The sequence below is a fragment of the Pongo pygmaeus genome, chromosome 9 (genome assembly GCF_028885625.2).
Source record: "Pongo pygmaeus isolate AG05252 chromosome 9, NHGRI_mPonPyg2-v2.0_pri, whole genome shotgun sequence".
Taxonomy (NCBI): Eukaryota; Metazoa; Chordata; class Mammalia; order Primates; family Hominidae; genus Pongo; species Pongo pygmaeus.
In genome coordinates, this window is record NC_072382.2 from 104,496,289 (window position 1) to 104,518,866 (window position 22,578).

The 22,578-nt window shown below is 38.9% G+C and overlaps 1 protein-coding gene across 1 annotated transcript; it reads right to left on the reverse strand.

The window, feature by feature from the left end:
• Positions 1-9,350: 9,350 nt before the first annotated feature.
• On the reverse strand, positions 9,351-22,338 carry MMP13 (matrix metallopeptidase 13). The gene is made up of 10 exons (XM_054439117.2): positions 21,951-22,338; positions 21,617-21,858; positions 20,823-20,971; positions 20,517-20,642; positions 18,382-18,543; positions 16,478-16,595; positions 15,382-15,515; positions 14,250-14,409; positions 12,020-12,123; positions 9,351-10,726 (listed from the first exon to the last, which is right to left on the reverse strand). Exons 1-10 carry the CDS (start codon positions 22,068-22,070, stop codon positions 10,626-10,628), a joined length of 1,416 nt encoding a protein of 471 aa, XP_054295092.2. The 5' UTR covers positions 22,071-22,338; the 3' UTR covers positions 9,351-10,625.
• Positions 22,339-22,578: the final 240 nt, after the last annotated feature.

The following is a 22,578-nucleotide window of genomic DNA, read 5'->3' on the forward strand; positions in this document are numbered from 1 at the left end:
AAGACTTATTAGTTGCAAATAAAAACCATGATTCATGTTTTAGTTTTAATTCTAGATATATTTTTTTTTGAATTTTTAAAACAGAACTTTATATCCTCAAAAATACACAGTAGATATACAAACCGTTAGTTGACTAAACTGAGAAGTGGCCCTGAGGTTGTACAGATAGAGGAAGTACTTGAGGACCACAGCTGTAAACCTGCAAGAATGACTTCAGATACTGGTGTTGAGGGTGTGGTTTGTGTGTGATTTCGTTAGACCTCTCACCCATACCTCTACCACCCATGACCCACTCTTACCGCCATCTTCAGGATTGAGCAAGTAGCAGCTATGACTTACTGAGCACTTGCTATGTGCCAAGGAGTCTGCTAAGTGCTGTAGATACAATCTGTTTAGTGCATAGTTCTAGAGGTAGAATGGCTGGGTTCAAATCCCGGTTCTTCCACATACTGGTTGTGTGACCTAGGACAAGTCTCTTCACCTCTCTGTGCTTTCTTCCTCACTCATAAAATAAGAACAAAAATAGAACTTTTGTGACAATAAGTTAATTAATACATGTGAAGCATGTAAACATCCCTGGCACATAGAAAAGTATACATGTTTGTTACTATTATCAGCCATATTTTAGAAACTGAGACTCGGGAGGGCCCCTTAATTTCTTCAGTGTTTCACACCATTATTCTGGGAGCAGGTTAAGAACTGCCTTGAGGCTGATTTATACAATGTTTTATAGATAATTTCTTGTCTGTATTATCACATTGGCTCCAATTTCTTCACTGCAGCCACCCAGGAGCATCCTCATCATCAAACCAATACTCCTGGCTGGGTGTGGTGGCTCACACCTGTAATCTCAGCACTTTGGGAGGCTGAGGCGGGTGGATCACTTGAGCTCAGGAGTTTGAGACAAACCTGACCAAAATGGTGAAACCCCATTTCTGCTAAAAAGACAAAAATTAGCCGGTCACAGTGGCATGCGCCTGTAGTCCCAACTACTCGGGAGGCTGAGGCAGGAGAATGCTTGAACCTGGAAGGCGGAGGTTGCAGTGAGCCGAGGTCGCGCCACTGCACTCCAGCCTGGGTGACAGAGCGAGACTCCATCGCCACCCCCAAAAAATAAAAATAAAGAATAAAGAATAAAAAAATAAAATCCAATACTCCCAAAGGTGGAGACTTCAGATTCCAACAGCTTTGTGTTTTCCTCCAACAACTCCTCCACGTTCTTCATTTTGAAAGGAAATAGAAGTGTTGGTAGGCTAGAGTGGTGAAAAGGGCAAAGGAGCAGGACTGTTGTCGAGAGGTCTGGGGTAGATTCAGGATACAGTGAGACAAAAGGAGGCTAATAGATTTAGAAAAGGTGACAGCGCCACCCTGTATTTGGGCCTGCTTTGCTCTCCCCAGTGCAGGTTCAGGGATATGCCTTCAGGTGCCTGTACCCACCCATTTCCTATACTGTCCCTTTCTGTAGCTACAGGTAGCAACTGAGCACTGGAAATGTGGCTCACCAGAATTGAGAAGTGCTGTTAAGGATGAAACACACACCAGATTTTGAAGACTTTATATGAGAAACAGGATGTAAAACCATCTTTTTAAAAAATCTTCATCGGCTGGGCACGGTGGCTCACGCCTGTAATCCCAGGACTTTGGGAGTCCGAGGCAGGTGGATCACCTGAGGTCAGGAGTTCGAGACCAGCCTGGCCAACATGGTGAAACCCCATCTCTATTAAAAATACAAAAATTAGCTGGGTGTGGTAGTGCACACCTGTAATCCCAGCTATTCAGGAGGCTGAGGCAGAAGAATTGCTTGAACCCAGGAGGCAGAGGTTGCAGTGAGATGAGATCATGCCACTGTACTCCAGCCTGAGTGACAGAATGAGACTCTGTCTCAAAAAAAAAATATATATATATATATGTCATTTAATTTCATTTTACCTATTTCTTTTTACTGCTTTTAATGTGGTCACTAGAAAATGTAGACTTCTGCATGTGACTTGTGCTATAGTTCTCTTAGACAGGGCTGCTCTAGACCACAGGTCCCCTGAATTTCCTACTTCCAAGGCCTCAGTGGGCCTCTTCCACAGGCTCATTCTCCCAAGGGTGGAACCCCTCAATGATGTGCACACCCCTAGTGGTGGCCAATGGACTACCGGGTCAGCAGATGTGGAGGGACCTATAGGTGGCGTGTTCATACCCTTGCACCTAAAGTCCCTTGCAATGCAGAGCAAAGCCAGGGATCAGAAGAGAAGAACCAGCCCAGAGGAGGGGCCTCATAAGTGTCAGGGACAGACCTGGACTCTGGTAAAGGTGGCCTTGAGGAGGTCACAGAACATGTATTGTTACAGGAGATGACAGTGAGGGAGCTGGAAGAATAAAGGTTGGGATTGGCGTTTATGCTGACAATGCCTCAAGCAATGCTATGGGGTGTGCACTCATGTGAGTGGGGGTGCAGGTCTTTGCAGTTGACAGCTGTTTTTTTTGGGGGGGAAGAGGGAGACAGAGTCTTGCTCTTGTCGGCCAGGCTGGAGTAAATGACACGATCTCAGCTCACTGCGACCTCTGCCTCCTGGGTTCAAGTGATTCTCCTGCCTCAGCCTCCTGAGCAGCTGGGATTACAGGTGCCACCATCATTCCCAGCTTGTTTTTGTATTTTTATTAGAGACAGGGTTTCTACTAAACCCACGTTGGCCAGGCTGGTCTCAAACTCCTGCAGGCAATCCACCTGCCTCAGCCTTTCAAAGGTCTGGGATTATAGGCATGAGCCACCATGCCTGGCTGACAGCTATTTTCTTTCTGAAGAAAGAAGTCAACTTTATGGCTAAAGGCAAAAGGGAGAGGAAAAATATAAGCTGTGTGAAATAGAGTAAAATGTAAGACTGTTGTATGTGTCTCAATATTTATGTCTTCACTAAAGGCAGAGGCCAGCCTCTCATCCACAAATAGTGGGACACAACCTCTGGCAGGAACAAGAACTCGAGCCCCTCAAGTCTACCAAAAGGAAAGAAGCTAGGCACAATAGCAGGTGCCTGTAGTCCCAGCTACTCAAGAGACTGAGGGCAGGAGGTTCGCTTGAGCCCAGGTGTTCGAGGCTACAGTGCATAATGATTGTGTCCGTGAATAGCCATGACACTCTAGCCTGGGCAACGTAGCAAGATTCCTGTCTGTAAAAAAAAAAAAAGTATCCACTGGGCAAAGAGTATTTAAAAAGCACAGTCTCTAATATCCCGCATCTATAAGGAACATAAACAAATTTACAAGCAAAAACCAAACAACCCCATTAAAAGGTGAGCAAAGAACATGAACACTTTTGAAAAGAAGACATGTATGCAGACAAGAAGTATATGAAAGTAACTCAATATCACTAATCATTAGAGAAATGCAAATCAAACCACAATGAGATACCATCTCACATCAGTAAGAATGGCTATCAGCAAAATGTCAGAAAATAACAGATGCTGGCAAGGTTGTGGAGAAAGGGAAACACTTATAGACTGTTGGTGGGAGAGCGAATTCATTCAACCATTGTGGAAAGCAGTTTGGCAATTCTCAGAGAACTAAAAACAGAACTACTGTTTGACCCCAAAATCTCATTACTGGGTATATACCCAAATGAATATAAATCATTCTACCACAGAGACAAAGGCACACATTATGTTCATTGTAGCACCAGTCACTATTGCAAAGACGTGAAATCAACCTAAATGCCCAGCCGTGGTAGACTGGATAAAGAAAATGTGGTACGTATACACCACGGAATACTATGCAGCCATAAAAAAGAACAAAATCATGTCCTTTGCAGGAATATGGTTGGAGTTGGAGGCCATTATCTTTAGCAAATGAACGAACACAGGAACCAAAAACCAAATACCACATGTTCCTCTTATAAGTGGGAGCTAAATGATGAGAACACACGGACACAAAAAGGGGAACAACAGACACTGGGGCCTACTTGAGGGAGGAGGGTGGGAGGAGGGAGAGGATCAGAAAAAGTAGCTATTGGGTACTAAGCTTAGTACCCAGGTGACTAAATAATCTGAATAAACCCCCGTGAGACAAGTTTACCTATACAACAAACCTGCATATGTACCCTTGAATCTAAAATAAGAGTTAAAAATAAAATAAAAATAAAAAGCCGAGACTCTGGCATAGAGGATAATAGAGAGATCCAGTTTGCTAGGCTGTAGCAAAAGCGGGGACTCAATCTTGGGGAAAACACAGAAACCCAGTTTTCAAAACTAGATACAAAGTCAACGTTGTTCTGGCAAAGATTTTTCACTGAGCCCCAGACAGCTGAGTTTCAACTCCCTCAATCTCTTTTGACTAAGGTCAGTCATGGTCAAGCAGCCTCAGCAGTGGGGAGAAGATGGTCAGCAAAGGCTAAGCATGCAAGATAATATAGAGACATCAGCTAAGCTTCCCCCGACTCTGGGACATGGATGCCATCAGGCTAGTGGTATCATTCCAGTAGAATTACATTTCATGCCCCCGATAGACAATCTATGCCCTGGCCTGTGGAAGAGAGTAGAGGAGTTAACAAGATAGAAGGAGAAAAGTGGATGATGTTTATGGCCTAGGCTTCAGCATTATTGTATGCTCTTGAAAGGATCATTTCCTCTCTCTTGGCCCCAGATTTTTATTTGTAAACTGAAGGAATTGAAATCAGATGATCTAATATGTTTCTCTAAATTTTTGTATCTTATGTAAACACAGGACACACAATATTGCCATATTCCTCTAGTTCCCAAAGCTGCCCCATTGAAAGATTTCAGGAAATGTTTTAAAAGTAAATACCAAGTAGAAGCATATTTCATATACAGAGTGTACAGTGCATTTCTCATAAAATAGCTCTGAGCCCTTAATTCATATTCCAGTTAATCCCACATAATGCCTGGGTAACTTTTGTTGCCAAGTATCTGACTTGCATTACCATGACTGCAAAATATTGCCCATTATTTCACTTCCTTGAGATTCTGCTTCCTTAACCTTTATCTTATCTTGCTGTTATTCAAACCATAAAACAATTTAGATGTTTCCTATGAAATTAGGAATGCAAATATTTAGGAGATATCTTATTTATTAAGGGATAAAGCCTTATAAGTGGGTTCAGAAAATGATGTGGCTGGAGGCACAGCTGATGCTGTGTCCCAGCCTTCTGCTCAGCTCAAAATACTCAGAACTAGAGTTGGCCAAAAACTGAGCCAGCACTAGCGTACACACTGTACCCCATGTGCTCAGAAACACAACTCAGACTTCTTTTTCCTTGTGTTGTTTTGGAAGCAAAGCCGCAAGACACTGAGCACTCACTGAGCTGAGGCACGAGCTGGCCAAAGGATACAACCCAGAAAGGCAGATGCTCTTAACTCCAGAATACAACACTCCTTTTTAGATAGAATTGGAAGGGCCACATGAATGGTTTTGCTTGTGACCTGTACAGGCTTTTAGTGCCCAGTCTAATAAAGGAAAGAGAAGATTGTCCAGAAAAGGAAGGCTACTGGTATATGTAACCACTTAAAAACAAGTAAACAAAAAATAAATAAATAAACCTTTTTAGTTGCTAATTTTACATATTTTTGGCGCAAAAGATGGGACACAGATAAGCGCAAAAGATGGAACACAGATAAGGATGGTTGGGCAATGTCCTTTAATCCAGCATAAATTATGAAAAAAGAGCATCACTATCTTCACTTATAAAAAACTGTAAGACATAACAGGTGGATTTGGATAGTAAGTCCAGTTTCATTGCAATCAAAATTTAAGAGACAGAATTCTCTGGATATCACGTACTTACAATTGTTCCTTGCCCAGTTGATGTGTGATGACATTATTGAATGAGTAATTCTAGAGTGGGTTACAATGAATTTTGCATATACTTGTGTGTGTTTCTCCATGTGCGTACAACTGAGATAGCATTTATGCAATAGAATTTTACCTGTTCATGCTCATGTATGAAACAGAAATTTTCCTTCTCACAGAACCTAATCTTAGTGTATAGTTTTGTTACAGGAAAGGGGTCCTGATCCAGACCCCAAGAAAGAATTCAGGGCGAGTCTGCAGTGCAAAGTAAAAGCAAATTTATTAAGAAAGTAAAGGAATAAAAGAATGGCTACTCCATAGAGCAGCCCCAAGGGCTTCTGGTTGCCCATGTATATGGTTATTTCTTGCTGATATGCTAAACAAGGGGTGGATTATTCATGCCTCCCCTTTTTAGACCACATAGGGTAACTTCCTGATGTTGCCATGGCATTTGTAAACTGTCATGGCGCTGGTGGGAGTGTAGCAGTGAGAAGGACCAGAGGTCACTCTCATTGCCATTTTGGTTTTGGTGGGTTTTAGCCAGCTCCTTTACTGCAATCTGTTTTATCAGCAAGGTCATTATGACCTGTATTTTGTGCCGACCTCCTATCTCATCCTGTGATGTAGAAGGCCTTAACGGTCTGGGAATGCAGCCCAGTAGATTTCAGCCTTGTTTTACCCAGCTCCTATTTAAGATGGAGTTGCTCTGGTTCACACACCTCTGGCAGTTTTGGCAATTCAGGTCAATTAAGGCATCATGATAAACTCTTACAAAAATGGCCATGCTGTTGCTATAAACTCAGCACATTTTTTATTTTACAGAGATCATTATTAGCTGCAGTTCAATCTGAGTGTCTTGTGAGCAGTGAGGTAGAACAAAATCAAGGAATCTTAAATCAGCATTTCTCATACTTCAATATACCAGGCAGTTATAAAAGTCCAAAAAGTTAGAAAAACTAAACCATGTGAGATAGAAACTTCAGAAACTGTAAAGCCTTTCTTCCTCTAAACTCGCCATTGTCCTCAGGTAATAAGCAATTGTACGCTTTTTTGGTTGGTAATCTCCACCTCTCGGATTCAAGTGATTCTCCTGCCTCAGCCTCCCAAGTAGCTAGGATTACAGGTGCCCACCACCACACCTGGCTAATTTTTGTATTTTTAGTAGAGAGGGGTTTCACCATGTTGGTCAGGCTGGTCTCCAACTCCTGACCTCAGGTGATCCACCCATCTCGGCCTCCGGAAGTGCTGTGATTACAGGCGTGAGCCACCACGCCCGGCCCACTTTTTTATTTAGAAAACAAAATTTATCTCTTGGTGCCAGAACAGTGCTGGTTTGTTTTCTCTTTGGAGTGCTGATTCTATTGGTTGTGTAGATTGTGCATCTTGTAGTTCACGTTGCAGTCTGTCACCCAGGGGCCTGTGATGACTCACAAGCCCTAGCTCTAAGGGGTGCATGCTTCAGGTCTTGGTGGCTTCATCAAGCCACCAAGTCGGGATGACACGGAATCCCGACTCACCTCCGAGAGATCGGTGAGGGGAACTCATATACAAAAACTAAGAAACCTGGAGCAAGCTGTTCTTGAATTCCATAGCTATTAAATCTTACTTGAAAGTCAGTAATGTAAAGTCAGGAGTTAAACAATCAGCGGTGTGGCTAAGTTCCTCAACCTTATGTTAAAGAACAAAGCACTGGTTTTGTGACTTAATTGAATTCTCTGACCAGTTCAACCTTTTTTAAAAGGGTGTTGCTGGTGCCACCTAGTGGAAGTATTGTAAATCTCATAGCGTCGTGATGAATCCGTAAATCAAGGTATTTTCTGTGACCAGGGCTTAATCCACTCCTGTTGGCTGCGAGAAAACTGTGCGTGCAGAGAGCTGCAGTTTTTTTTCTAAACAGGAAGTGAGTTAAACTTGGTAGCTTTTGCGGTGGCTATCTTTCTGTTATATATGTTTTCGTGTTTTTATTCTGACATGAGGATATGGAAATCCAGGACAATATTTTTGCTTTAATGCAAAAGTTCTCCCAGGATAATTCCAAGAGCAAAATTTGTTACACCAATATAAGATCTTGTCAGTTTCTCCTATTCCAAATACAAGTATGCTATTGGTTCACTTTGAGGAGTTTTTCAAGCCTTTTACGCTTATTATCTGATGAAGAGGCCATTACTAGCTGCAATTCAATTTTAAGACAGTGTATTTGCCTAGTACATTAGCTCTAGGCACTTTAGACTTTAATTTGTGAATATAATATTACTTCTCATAAAGCATTCATTTGGTCTTCTCAACCCCATTCGTGAATATCTATACAAACTGGCTATCCGTATTTTACCTGTAACCTATTTCATAGCAGATTCTATGAGGACCATCTGCTCAGTTCATAATCAGCTCTCTTTAATACTACCCCATCCCCAGCGGTAAACTCCAAATAGACGTTTGCTATAATTTGAATTCGATGCTTTGGTTACCGTGGAAGGACACTGATCAAGGTAACACCAATTAGATTGGAATTTTGAATTGAGACTGGAGTAAAGATGGAAATCAGGAAACAATCTTGACTATATATATTTTTCTATATACCTTTATGTATATCTTTATATCTATATCTGTCTATCTGTCTATCCATGAGACAGAAGTATCGTGAAAGAAAATGGTTAAACATAGGGAAAATGTTTCTGAAATCAAGTTAAACATCTTTTTTATTTTTGTTTGTTTATTTTTTGAGACAGGGTCTCATTCTATCACCCAGGCTGGAGTGCAGTAGTGTAAGCATAGCTCACTGCAGCCTCAACCTCCTGGGCTCAGGTGATCCTCTTGCCTCAGCCTCCTGAGTAGCTGGGACCTGGCTTCTTCTTCTCCTTCTCCTTCTCCTTCTTCTTCGACTAAGTCTTGCTCTGTCACCCAGGCTGGAGTGCAGTGGTGTGATCACATTTCACTGCAGCCTTGACCTCTCCCTGCCTCATGTAGTCCTCCCACCTTAGCCTCCCTAGTAGCTGAGACTACAAGCACATACCACCACCCCCAGCTAATTTTTTTTTTTTTTTGGAGAGACTGGGTTTCACCATGGGCCCAGGCTGATCTCAAAATCCTCGGCCCAAACAATCCTCCAGCCTCAGTCTCCCAAAGTGCTGGGAGTGTAAGCATGAGCCACTGCACCTGGCCTAAACATCTTTTCTTAAAAAGAAAAAAAAAAAAAAGAAGGGTCCAGTGCGGTGGCCCACACCTCTAATACCAGGACTTTGGGAGGCTGAGGCAGGCAGATCACCTGAGATCAGGAATTCAAGACCACATGGCCAATATGGTGAAACCCCACCTCTATTAAAAATACAAAAACTAGCTGGGTATGGTGGTGCTCACCTGTAATCCCAGCTACTTGGGAGGCTGAGGAGGAGAATCGCCTGAACTCGGGAGATGGAGGTTGCAGTGAGCTGGAATCACACTACATTCAAGCCTGGGCAACTGAGCGAGACTCTGTCTCCAAAAATAAAAATATTGGCAATGAACCCTCTTTGGGTGAGGAAAGATTGAAATTATACCTAAACACAAAATGTACCATATAGCAATTGTCTGTTGAAAATATATTTTTATTATAAACAACATTAACACTTCCTAATGCACTTTGCAAATATGCATTTCATTTTCTTTGCCTGAGTTTTTATCAACAGTGTCTCTGAGCACAATAGTTCTTCCCTTGATGGCCGATCATATATTCAATAAGTGCCAAGCACCCTCCCCAAGTATCAATAGGCACTGTGGGAAGTGCTGGGGGATTTTTTTAAATGCAGAGAAAAAAAAGGCATCTTTCCATATCTCAAGGGATCACAATCTAGTAGACTGATTTCAAAAAAAATTTGGATGTCTCTCTTTTAATATATATACTTCCACTTTATAAGATATATTTTATTTCATGCTACACAAGTCTTTAGAAAATAGCCTATATATCCAAGGCAAACTGGACAATTAAAATAATTAGCTTGGTAAAATAGGGTTTAAATGCAACTTTTAGTCTTAAATAATCAAAAAATTTATGAAAAAGGGATGCCATGGCCTTAGACTATTTTGATAACAATTTTAACTTTGTAATGTGTGACTTCTGAAAAACCTGAAATATTTTAATAAAAATATATCATCCTTCTTTATCCTTTATAATATGCAAAGGAATATTTGTCTTATATGAGAGCAGACTTTGAGTCATTGCCAAAAGTGAAAATTAAACAGAATTCAAGAGCCACATCTACTAGTCTTACCACTGCTCTTTTGTCTCCTGTCTTTAATGACTTTGATATTTTGTTAGTGTCTGTGTGAAGAAGGGCACATACATCTGAATATCCTCAGTGCAAAATGAAAATTATTTATTTGGAAGTTACAGTCTTTTTATTACAGACATTTTCCTTTGGTTTATTTCTTTTATGTATGGCTCTCCCAAAGTTCCATTTTCATACTATTTTATACTTTTTAGTAAGAATGATTTATTCATTATATGAGTATATTTACTTTATGCCCTTGTAAAATTTCCTTATAAATATATTTTTAAATTATGCTCTCATTGACAGACCATGTGTCCCATTTGTGGTGTGGGAAATATCATCAACCATTGCTTTTGTACAGCAACAAGAATCAGGTGCTCCTTAGATATCCTCCATTTCATTACTCTAACATTCTTCAATGTGGTTCCAGCCACGCATAGTCATATAGATACTACATATTCAAAGATAACTTACTGAAGCTTGTTCACAGAACCAAGCTTTCTCCTGATAGCTCTCCTTCCCCCACCCCACACTCTCTGGAAGTATTACCCCAAATGCTCTTCAGGATTTAAATAACAATTTTTAAAAAGACACTTAACACCACAATATGGAATTTGCTGGCATGACGCGAACAATGCGCTTACTCCAGATGCTGTATTCAAACTGTATGGGTCCATTGAAAAAATAGATATAACCTACAAGAAAAAGCATAAAGACAATTTCAGAGTTTGAAAATAATAAGGTTTTAATCCAGTTAATATTAATGGTTCAATCTCTTAGATCCCATTTGTAGGAATTTCAACCTTTTTCTTTTTAAACTCTATTAGTGCTTTAATAGTTGTTCCTTTTTAAATTTTTTATTTTTTTATTTTTATTTTTTAGTTGTTCTTTTAAGGTGTGAATGTTCCTAGACAGTTTTGCTACTTGGATTATCGATTTTTGTGTGTGTATATGAGACAGAGTCTCACTCTGTCGTCCAGGCTGGAGTGCAGTGGCAGTGATCTTGGCTCACTGCAACCTCTGACTCCTAAATTCAAGTGATTCTCCTGCCTCAGCCTCCTGACTAGCTGGGATTACAGGTGCACGCCACCACGCCTAGCTATTTTTTTTTTTTTTTTTTTTTGTATTTTTAGTAGAGATGGGGTTTCGCTATGTTGGTCAGGCTGGTCTTGAACTCCTGACCTCAAGTGATCCGCCCGCCTCAGCTTCCCAAAGTGCTCAGATTACAGGCATGAGCCACCACACCCAGCCTGATATTTGTTATAAGCTATCAATAATATCTCTTCTCATAGTTAAAGGAGGTCGGTGAGGTCAGGCCTGTAATCTGAGCACTTTGGGAGGCCGAGGCGGGTGAATCGCTTGAGGCCAGGAGTTCAAGACCAGCCTGGCCAACATGGCAAAACCCCATCTCTGCTAAAAATACAAAAATCAGCCGGGCATGGTGGCAGGCACCTGTAATCCCAGCTACTCTGGAGGCTGAGGCAGGAGAATCTCTTGAACCAGGGAGGCAGAGGTTGCAGCGAGCTGAGATTATGCCACTGAACCCCAGCCTGGGCGACAGAGTGAGACTCTGTCAAAAAAAAAAAAAATTGCTGAGAACATAATTGAAGTAAAAATCACTATATAGTTTTGGTAGTTATGAGTCTTTATATATAAATTACTTCCCACTCCAAACCCAGTTTGAATTCTGGCAATATCCTTTGCATTTTGGCATCTTCAAGCATAGATTAAAGTAATGTTGAAGGTTTAGCATCTCATATTTATAGAATTAGCAATCATTAAGTAAAATTCTTATTTATTCTAACCATGTTTTTGTTGTTGTTGTTGTTTGCTGTCTTTGTAGGTAGCCACACAGGAATGATTAATTCCTTAAGTGCCATACATTTATTAACACATCTAGGTCCTATATAAAAATGCTTTGTACAGAAAAGAGTTTTGAGGGGCTTACAGAAGCTCGTCTTTAAAGTCAATGCAATGTAACTACTTACCATTTTTCTCGTAGACAGCATCTACTTTATCACCAATTCCTGGGAAGTCTTCTTCTATTAGTCTCGGATAGTCTTTATCCATAATATGGTTAGTATCATCATATCTATTTAAAGAAAAAAAACTCTTAAGTCAGTTAAATTTCTTAGAAAGTACCTTAGAAATAATACAATAGATATAATGGCATCTTTCAAAATTGACAAGAATTTTAAAATTTTAAGTCCACTTAAAACATCTGGTAGCTTTTTAAAATTAGGAATGAGAATACTGAGTGTACAGTGGATGCTTGATGAGTATTTGTTGACTTGCCCAAAGGCCATCTTTTTAAAGAGAGTTACAAGCTAATTTCCATTTCACAAATGATATATCTGTTATAAAAGTATGTCATTAGGAACATGTTCTTAAGCATGAAATAAATGCATGTTTGTGCATAGAACAATTAGCTATTGATCTCCCACTATGTGTAAGACAACTTGCTAAGTACAGTAATGGCTACAAAAATATTTAAGGTTTAATTTATGTACTAAAAAGTTGTAGGGGCATATGGTAATACTAAAGGTAGGAAGGGAAGCATAGCTTTCCCCTTCCATAACTGCATATTTCAAGCTCCTTCTCCCCTGCTCACAGCCACACCCTAACCAAGCAAACATATCCTAAAATTAACCTAGGAAAACAGGCTCCCATAAGGTGCCACTACTGTTACTGATGAGAGCTTTTTGAATATCTTGGAGGTATGTTCCGACAAGTAAAAGATAAGAACCACTAAACTACCAGTAAAGCTAAGGCATGTGTATACACATAACTGCAACGCCAGGCAATAGAAGTCAAGCATGAGAGAGTAATTATGAAATGTCCTGGGAGTACAGGAAGCCGGGCAATAACCCCTGAATGGGGAAATCAAAAAAGGCTTTGTAGATGAAATGATATTTCGAATGAACTTTAAACAATGGGTAGAATTTCAAGAGGGAGAGATGCAGGGAAGGATCTCCTGGCAAAAAAAAAATTGCATAAGAGAAGCTTAAGGGGATATAAAAGAACAGCATATCTGAGATGCAGTAAGGAATTAATCCTGACTGAACCATATACTTCTCATGGAGGTAGGGAATGAAATGCGGTACCTGGTAGAAGCTGGCAGTGATTTCTAGAATGTTGTAAATGTCATTGTCAGAAATAAGTCAAAAGGCAAAGATGATATATACAGGTATGTGCGTGTGTGCGGGTACGCATGTGTGTGTGTGACTGTGTGTATGTAGAGAGGGAGGAAAGTTTCCATTTTAAACATTTCGAATGTAGGGTACTGATGAGATATTCCCATTCCCAAATATAGACTTGAATCTGGACTCCTAAATGTTGTTGATGTCAACACTGCTTAAATCTTTACATATTTTTGAAACATTCCAGCTTCACTTGCCCTTCAGAAAGTTTCCCTTTATAAACTATGGGCCTGTCAGCTTCCTGGTCAGCCTCTTCAGTGGATCAGCTAACTCTGCAGATACGAGGGCCTTCTCTCAACCAATCTTTTCCTGTACTCATGCTGGTATCCTCTTTGGCCATGGAAGATGGAGCTACATGTAAATTAGGAGAAAGTGACAAGAAAGAGAATACAAGAGAAAGATTAGAAAGAGAAGGTGCCAATCGGGTGTGGTGGCTCACGACTGTAATCCCAGCATTTTGGGAGGCTGAGGCAGGTGGATTGCTGGAAGCCAGGAGCCTGACCAATGTGGCAAAACCCCATCTCTACTAAAAATACAAAAATTAGTTGGGTGTAGTGGCACATGCCTGTAATCCCAGCTTCTTGGGAGACTGAGACACGAGACATGAGAATTGCTTGAATACAGGAGGCAGAGGTTACAGTGAGCCAAGATCATGCCACTACACTCAAGCCTGGGTAACACAGCAAGACTCAGTCTCAAAAAAAAGAAAGAGGGGGTGCCAAAGATGGTTGAGAGTCACAACAAATGGCTAAGAAAAGAATGTTTGAGAAGAGGAATGTTTGAGTAGTGTGTGTGTGTGTGTGTGTGTATGTGTGTGTGTATGTGTGTGTGTGTTCAAGAGAGCTTGAGACTTTTAAATACATGTCTGAGGGGCTGCCTGAAAGAGCTGACATGGAATAAAAATGAATGACTAGTATGACATTTACAATAGTGTGTAGGAATAATTTATAGTAGTGACAGATGTTTGAGGCACTTTGCGGCTATGACACAGATGGGTCAGTACCTACTGCTGCCATACCTCCAGACCTGGTTTCCTGAGAAGAGGAGAGTCTTGCCTGTATCCTCAAAGTGAACAGCTGCACTTATCTTCTTAACTTCTTTTGGAAAACCCAGTTCAGATATTTTTTTGGGATAACCTTCCAGAATGTCATAACCATTAAGAGCCCAAAATTTTCTACCTGGAATGAGTGAAATAACAGTTCTGTTATCCAAGGGAATCTATTAGGACTACATATGTAGACATGTGCTTAAAGACAGGCCCATTTATACATTTAGAAATATTAATAAAATATTTAGTATTTACAGTCATCATGTTTATGAAACATAAAAATATAAGCATTCTTGAAACAAAAAAATAAAACTTAGGATCTTAACTTCCCAATTATGAATATAGCTAATCAAATATCACAATTAACTTGGCAATTTATTAGCTCTGAATATTAAGTTTAAAGCTAGGTGAAAAAAATACATTAAAATTTCTGCATGAATAAAGAACACAGTAGGAAGAGTAAATTAGATTGAAAACTCAAATTTCATACCAGTTTGAAAGTTATTTTCTTCTCTAAAAGGTAGCTTTATTATAACATTAATATTATAAATAGTTGAACAATAGAAACAGTGCCAGCAGAAAGTTACGTAATCATTTTAAATTATGGTCATAAAGACAAAGTAGTATTTTGGATATTGGTCATAATTTTATGTCAAGGAAAGCAGTAGAACATAAAAATGTATCTATACTATGAAAATACAGATGTAAAAATATGTATTACATAATGAAAATGAGCAAATGAAATAAACTGACTTCTCAGAAGGAAGAATGACTCATAATATTTTTTCCACTTTTTCAGAATATATTGTTATAATGTTTTCTCAATAACAATTTTTAAGTGGAACTAAGAGAAAAAAACTGACAAGATTCATATGAAAGAAAGAGTGGATATGACAAGACTAATAATGTAGACCTTTTATATGTTCAATTTGGAGATCCATGGTAGAATGGTTTCAGGTACTTTCTGGCTCCATTTTTTTAGTACTTGGTCTTTAATTTAGGTATATTTTCAGTAGTGATCATTTTACTGAATCTCTAGTGGCATCAAATTCAGCACTGCCTCCCCTGGTCTTATGTGAGGCCTCCTCTGTGGAAAGCTTACCTCTAAAGATGAAGATGAGGTCATGAGAAGGATGCTCATATGCAGCATCAATACGGTTGGGAAGTTCTGGCCAAAATGATTTCGTTAAAAACAGCTCCGCATCAACCTGCTGAGGATGCAGGCGCCAGAAGAATCTAACACAAAAGTAAAATGGAGTTTTCTGTCACATTTTTAAGTGCAATATTTCTATCCTGCTAGTCACCTCTCTCCACATCAACACAGATAAGTTAGATACAATCAATACCTCCCACCTGTGAAGGGAAAAAAAATTCCATTACCCTTTAAGTGCCAGTGACAAGTTGTGCTATCCTAACTAGCATAAGGTATTCAACTTTGAAATCTCACAGAGCCTTTGTGAGGTCTCTAAGTTCTTTGCAGGTTGAAACAGTCTTGCTCAATTTTGGGTATCTTGCCAGGGGCAAGCAAATGTGCCAGGCATTGTGTTGGCCTCCAGAGAGAAGATATGATTTACATGAACTATGTCTTCCATGGTCTCATGGCCTGGGAAAACTGATGCATGAGAACCACCCCCCGCCCCACGAGTACAATGTAATTAGAGTTATAACAGAGGGGGTAAACATGCTATTGGATCACAGATGAGGAATCAATGAATGAATGAATGAATGAACAAAAAACATACTAGAACAATATAGAAATTAAAATTTTATATTGCATTTCTAGGTTCGTTTCATTCCATCCCTCAAATTCCAACATATGTATCCAGAATCAAAGTCTTTCCATACCAAAACGAATATGCATGGGCCTAACGAGTAACTATTTATTAATACGGCAATTATTTTCAATGCTTCTCTGTTTTTAAAATAAATTGGATTTCTAGATTTTCTTGGTTATATTTATAAGAAAGACTGTAACTAGAGATGTAAAAAGAAGCTACACAATGTCAAGGTTATAGATTGAAAAGTAAAACATTTATCCATCAGTCATTTATTCGATCTGAAATATGTAAATAAACTGCCTGCCCATTTTTACTGTTAACTTCGCCTTTGGAAGTCTGACAGGATGTTTTGGCGATATGCAGAAACAGCCTCACAGATGTTTGTCACATACAGACTTTATGAAAGAATCTCAAGAGTACCTGTCTTTAAAGATCATTGTTTCTCCTCGGAGACTGGTAATGGCATCAAGGGATAAGGAGGGGTCACATTTGTCTGGCGTTTTTGGATGTTTAGGGTTGGGGTCTTCATCTCCTGGACCTGCAGTCGTGAAAGGCAAGAGAGAAGCTATGAGTGTGACATTACTGATAACCTGAGTCACAGCACAACAGGCTGATCTGCTGATGGACAGTGGGAGAGGATTTCTCCAGGAAAAGCCATAGGTCCTGGGGCTGCTACATTATGGTGCAAGTACCGTGTAATCTTCCTTCCTTCCTCCCCTCCACTTCCATCCTTCAAGACCTCTCGAGATTCTTTAGAACTATAAACTTAGGTTTCTTGAGGTTGATAATAAAAAGGAGGGAAAAAAGCAACAGAATTTGAAGAAATTTTCCCTACACCTTGCACAATCTATTGACAGACTGCTCTTGAAAACTAGATTCCCCTGAAAGCCATTTTTGATGGTGTATTTTTTCCTGCAAAAGCCCTCATCTTGCCTCCTCCTCTTGACTATTTTACTAGATGTCAACATCAGCTAATGTTGCTTCACCAGTTTGCCACGGTGCAGCTGTATCTCAGCTGTGACAAGCCAGGCCTTCAGCACTAATGTGACTTGCCACATGTTGGTAAATTTCCAACCATCTCCCATGAGTGCAGACGGGATGGGGGTGCAGTACATAATAATAATAATCCTACACTGTTTTTCTTTCTGTCTAGTTTATATTAGTTCTTTCATCAGTCCCTGAGTCATAATAATGTAGAAATAATAATTGCAAAATAAATTTGCAAATTCCCTTTGCCATCTTCAAGTTCATGCCCATGGCTATGCTAGCTACTGTGATAGATTCAAATCTAGAGGGTAAAAGAATGGGTTGGGTGATATGAGCAAGTTTGCTGAACTGTGTGCTCTAGAAGTGTTTACACTGATGACTGTGTACTGTGGCTTTAACTCTATAACAGGTCATCTATAAATAAATACTTGGGTTGAAATTTAATTATTTTGTAAATATTATTGAAAATTTGGGGGGGAAGTGAAAAGGAAGAATTTTTTTTTTTACAATGGTTACTGTAGATGTTGATTAAAAAGTACCACAGGCCACTTGAGAGGTTTCTACTGTGCCAAATTGGACTGGTTGAAAGAGTACTTGGAATTTCTAAAAGCCTTAGGATCTCACTTTCACCACCAACCATGTTACTATAGGTATGCTACTTAAACTCTACAGGGCTTTGTTTCTTCATTGGTTAAATGGGGAATAAAATATTTTTGTTTCTTATTGCAGAGGTGTTTTGAGGATATCAAATGCACATTGCAATGTATAATATACAAATACAAGGAGTTATAGTCTGCAAAAATTTGGAGAATGAAATCTTTTCTATTTGAGTGGGTAGTTAGATTTGGAAAGAAAAAATGGGTATGTTTTCCTAGGTTTTAAGAACAAAACCAAGAAAGCAGCATTGGCAGTGGTAAATTCAATTAGTAGAGTCATGTGTTGCTTAACAACAGGGATACATTCTGAAAAATGTGTTGTTAGGAGATTTTGTCATTGGGTGAACATCGTAGTGTGTACTTACACAAACCTAGATATATAACCTACCACAGATACAGGCTATATGGTACAGCCTATTGCTCCTAGGCTAGAAGCCTGTCCAGCATATTACTGTACTGAGTACTGTAGGCACATGTAACACAATGGTGAGTATTAAGTGTATCTAAACTTAAGAAAGGTACATTAAAAATACAGTATTACAGTATTAGGAAACCTTTGTCATACATGCACATCACTGTACCAAAACAGCATTATGCAGCATGACTGCAATTTAGAAAATAAATGCATGGGTTTCTTCTGCTTTTATAACTGATCATATTCTATTTCTATAACTGAGTTACCATAGAGAGACTGGATCCCTTGTACATCGTCATCAGGAAGCATAAAGTGGCTTTTGCCGGTGTAGGTGTAGATGGGAAACATGAGTGCTCCAGGGTCCTTGGAGTGGTCAAGACCTAAGGAATGGCCGAACTCATGGGCAGCAACAAGAAATAAGTTGTAGCCTGTAAGAAAACAAAGCAACAATGAGAAAAAAAGGAATTCTAGTGACCAGGCAATGAAAGGAATATCATTTTATCTATTTGGTATGTTTCTTTCTTGGCTATATACTCTTTCTTTTCTCTTTCTTCAGTCTCTTACTTTTTAAAATCAATATTCAGTTGCTTGAAGGAAGACTCAAAGTATTGATTTAATCCTTATAAATAATTTAGTGTTCTTTTGATTATAGCTGCCTACACAATTAGAATGTCAACAGATTACTCTCATGTAATTAGTAATTAATAAGGATTTACTGTGAAGACACTAGAACTCCTGATTTGCTCTTAGTATTCTCAGGTCAGGTGAGGGAAGTGGACAGAGATTACCTTAAACGAGGAGTGGGGAAATCACATAGGGTGGTACCTAGCTAGGGTGCTGCCCAGAACATCCTCCAATCAGGAGGCAGCATCCAAAGGGATGGTACCAAGGATGGAGGATGCACTAAATAGGTTCTCTGTGTATACTCTTGGGAGCAAATTCCAACCAAATGATTCTTTCCAGAACGTCTCTAGACTCTGGGTTCTGGAGAAACAGAAACTGTAGACATGATTAGCCATCTTTTCTCTACTCTAGAAGACCACTATGTCACTGTGTTTACATTGTTCCCTCTAAGCATTCTGTCTGCCAATTTTGAGCCTCCTAATGCAGGTATTTCAAACTGGAAAAAAGAAAATTAAAAAACTAAAAGAAAAATAAGAAGTGTAAGGCAATAGGATTGTTGTTACTTGTGCTTAGATTACCTGAAAACTAGAGCCAGTGGATTCCATTTGACCTTAAATACCCTTTGCTATTGTAGCCTGTGCATGAAGAAAATGAACCAACCCAGCAAATCTTGCAGACCATGAAAGCAATTAAAGGTCGCATAATCTGAGTGTTAACTAATTCTTCATCGCATGACTAGTAATGGATACCGCTCTTGGCCTTCCGCTGAAAAATGAATCCAGACTTGTTTGTCAATGTTTTCATTCACTTCAATTAAATATTTCAAACCCAGAATTTATAAAGGAACCTAAATTTGAGGCTTACTGTGATTCTGCCTTAACAATGCTGGATATTATTTCTTCTTCATGAAACCATTCTTACCTGTGAAATACCCAGAACATAAATATGTAAATTTTCACTTTTCCCTCCATAGACAGATTGGAGGTATTAGAGTTGAGACACTGATCATGTAAGGCCCAGTTTTATTCTTTGGAGAAATAATCTTTTTTATTTAAATGAAAAATAAAACTCAGCTGTCTATGAAGACAATGTCTACTTGTCATAACTAAGTCCTAGTTAAAACAATCTATGGCTTTTCTTCCTAAGTTAACATTCCCAATTATTCTGAGACTTGAAGATTTAACTACTAACTGATCTCATTCAACATTCAGTTTCATTTTGCTCTTGTAAATACAACCATCATCTTGTCTGTTTCATGCTGTTTGGAGTAAGACTCTGTCTAGGTTTTTAAGAATAGTGTTTACAATATATAGACAAGACTGAATCAAGCAACTCATATAATGGGAAACAGAAATTTGATTGAACATATTTCTACCAAGGAAAAAACTATTTCATCTAATTCATGTATGACCCATAGATCCAGCCCTGGTAGTTTTTAGTTAGATATTTATAATAAACTGTAATTCTTCAACATGCCAAAAGGTAATTTGCAGTAATAACATGTTGGCTGACAAACATAAACATTTTGGTCCTACTTCAAAGTTCATTAGTATCCCTCAAGCCACAGTGACAGATTAAGCAGATTTTGTTCATTTTTTAATGTTGATATCAATTTGTAGAAATGTCACTTGTAAAGACACTAATACATCTAAGATAAACTTTATTTAAGAAAATATAGTCAAATACCAAATATATTTAACTTTTATGAGTTTTAACTTCATACCAGTGTGTTCACTGTCTAATAACACATAAATGATATCTTTATAAGAAACATTACCTTTGGAACTACTTGTCCAGGTTTCATCATCATCAAAATGGGCATCTCCTCCGTAATTTGGCCCAGGAGGAAAAGCGTGAGCCAGCAGGCCAGAGGGCCCATCAAATGGGTAGAAGTCGCCATGCTCTACACACAAAAGCGAGGGTTAGGAGTCTTATCACATCCAGGAATACTTAGCACAGGTGTTTGGTAAATTAGTGTTGAATGCTTTAAAAAGTAATGAATGACTGAAAGAAATAATTTTAAAATGGAACCAACTAAGAATTAAAATATAAAAATGTTTGTAAAATAAATGTGCATCATTACCCTTAATTCCAAAAGAGATCATGATGTCAGCAATGCCATCGTGAAGTCTGGTAAAATTCAGAGGAGTTACATCAGACCAAACTTTGAAGGCTTTTTTGAACGCCTTTTCGACTTCAGAATGAGTCATATCAGGGGTGTAATTCACAATTCTATTTAACAGAGAAATTTTCAATGAACTTTTTGGAAAGTGACAGCTATTTTAGAATACATTTTCTTGGTATATTGCTTTTCAATTCAAAATGCAATAATTTCTTTGAAAGTTCTACTAGAGGTTTATTGTTTCAAATAATGTACTGATTATGATGCCATACAAGAATAAAAAGTCAAAAATTCAGTCACATTTGAGTATCTCCAAATATCTGACCATATGGCATCTTAAATTTAAAATATTCCATTGTTTAATATAATTTATTTTGCATGCTAAAAGTTTAGATTACATTGATATAGCCCAAATAAATGAAATAGCTCTGTAAAGTTCCTAGAAAGAGTGGAACTCTTCATCTTGAGCACCGTTGTAATAAATACACCTAATGTACTATGTTTGCAAATTTTCTTTAACCTACTTTTATTTCTCTTTTGATTTCATCTCTAAAAGAAATACTTTGAGATGCCCACTAAAAAATAATGCTGAGTTAATATAACAATAATAGATGTTATGAGGCATTCTTGGCAACCATATTAAAGCTATTCTGGAATTTAACTGCCAATTAAATAGTAAGGCCTACTTAATATTAGACATTTAATACTACAAGAAAAGACTCACAAATATGAAAGAAAGATAGCCTATGATTTACCTGTACGTTAAATTCATTTTGGACCATTTGAGAGTTCGAGGGAAAACATTGTATTCACCCACATCAGGAACCCCGCATCTTGGTTTTTTCATGACATCTAAGGTGTTATCGTCAAGTTTGCCAGTCACCTCTAAGCCGAAAAAAGACTGCATTTCTCGGAGCCTGTCAGTCATGGAGCTTGCTGCATTCTCCTTCAGGATTCCCGCGAGATTTGTGGGATGGTAGTATGATCTCAGGTAGCGCTAGAAAAGAGACCAAAATGAACTGCATTTAAAAGAGAAGGACATTTCTGAGATATACCAACCGCATCATCAGGATTGGCAAGATACTCTACCTCTGCAAACTGGAGGTCTTCCTCAGACAAATCATCTTCATCACCATCACTGGGAAGGGGCAGGGCCCGACAATGAGTCCAGCTCAAGAAGAGGAAGGCAGCCAGGACCCCTGGATGCATCTTGAATGGTGATGCCTGGGGACTGTTGTCTTTCCGCAGAGATTACCTTTACTTTTATAGGCCTGCAATGGTGAGTCATCACTTATGGATAGGTTTCCACTTCCTAGTCACTTGAAGGTAAACATGCTTACATGGCGACTTTTTCTTTTTCCTCCCAAGTGTGGTTTGTGGTAGAATTTGAGGGAAATATAAATGAGAGCATCTCTTGTTTCAGCAGGGTCTCAAAACCCATCTGGCAAAATAAATGGCCTCAGCATATTTATGGATACTGTGGGAAGAAGCAGAGAGTAGTACATTTTTTACTTCACTTAGCAAAAAAAATTTTTTTTTTGCCTTCTGTATGAACGTAGCTACTTTTGCTTCTTCATATAATGAGTGTATCAAGATGGCATGTTTACTTCCATAAAGAGAAACTTAGTACTGCTTCTAGAATGTTTACTACAGCCTGGTAAATTATAAACTGCATTTTCTCTAAAGTAACTACAGAGAGATGTCTTGTGTCTACCTG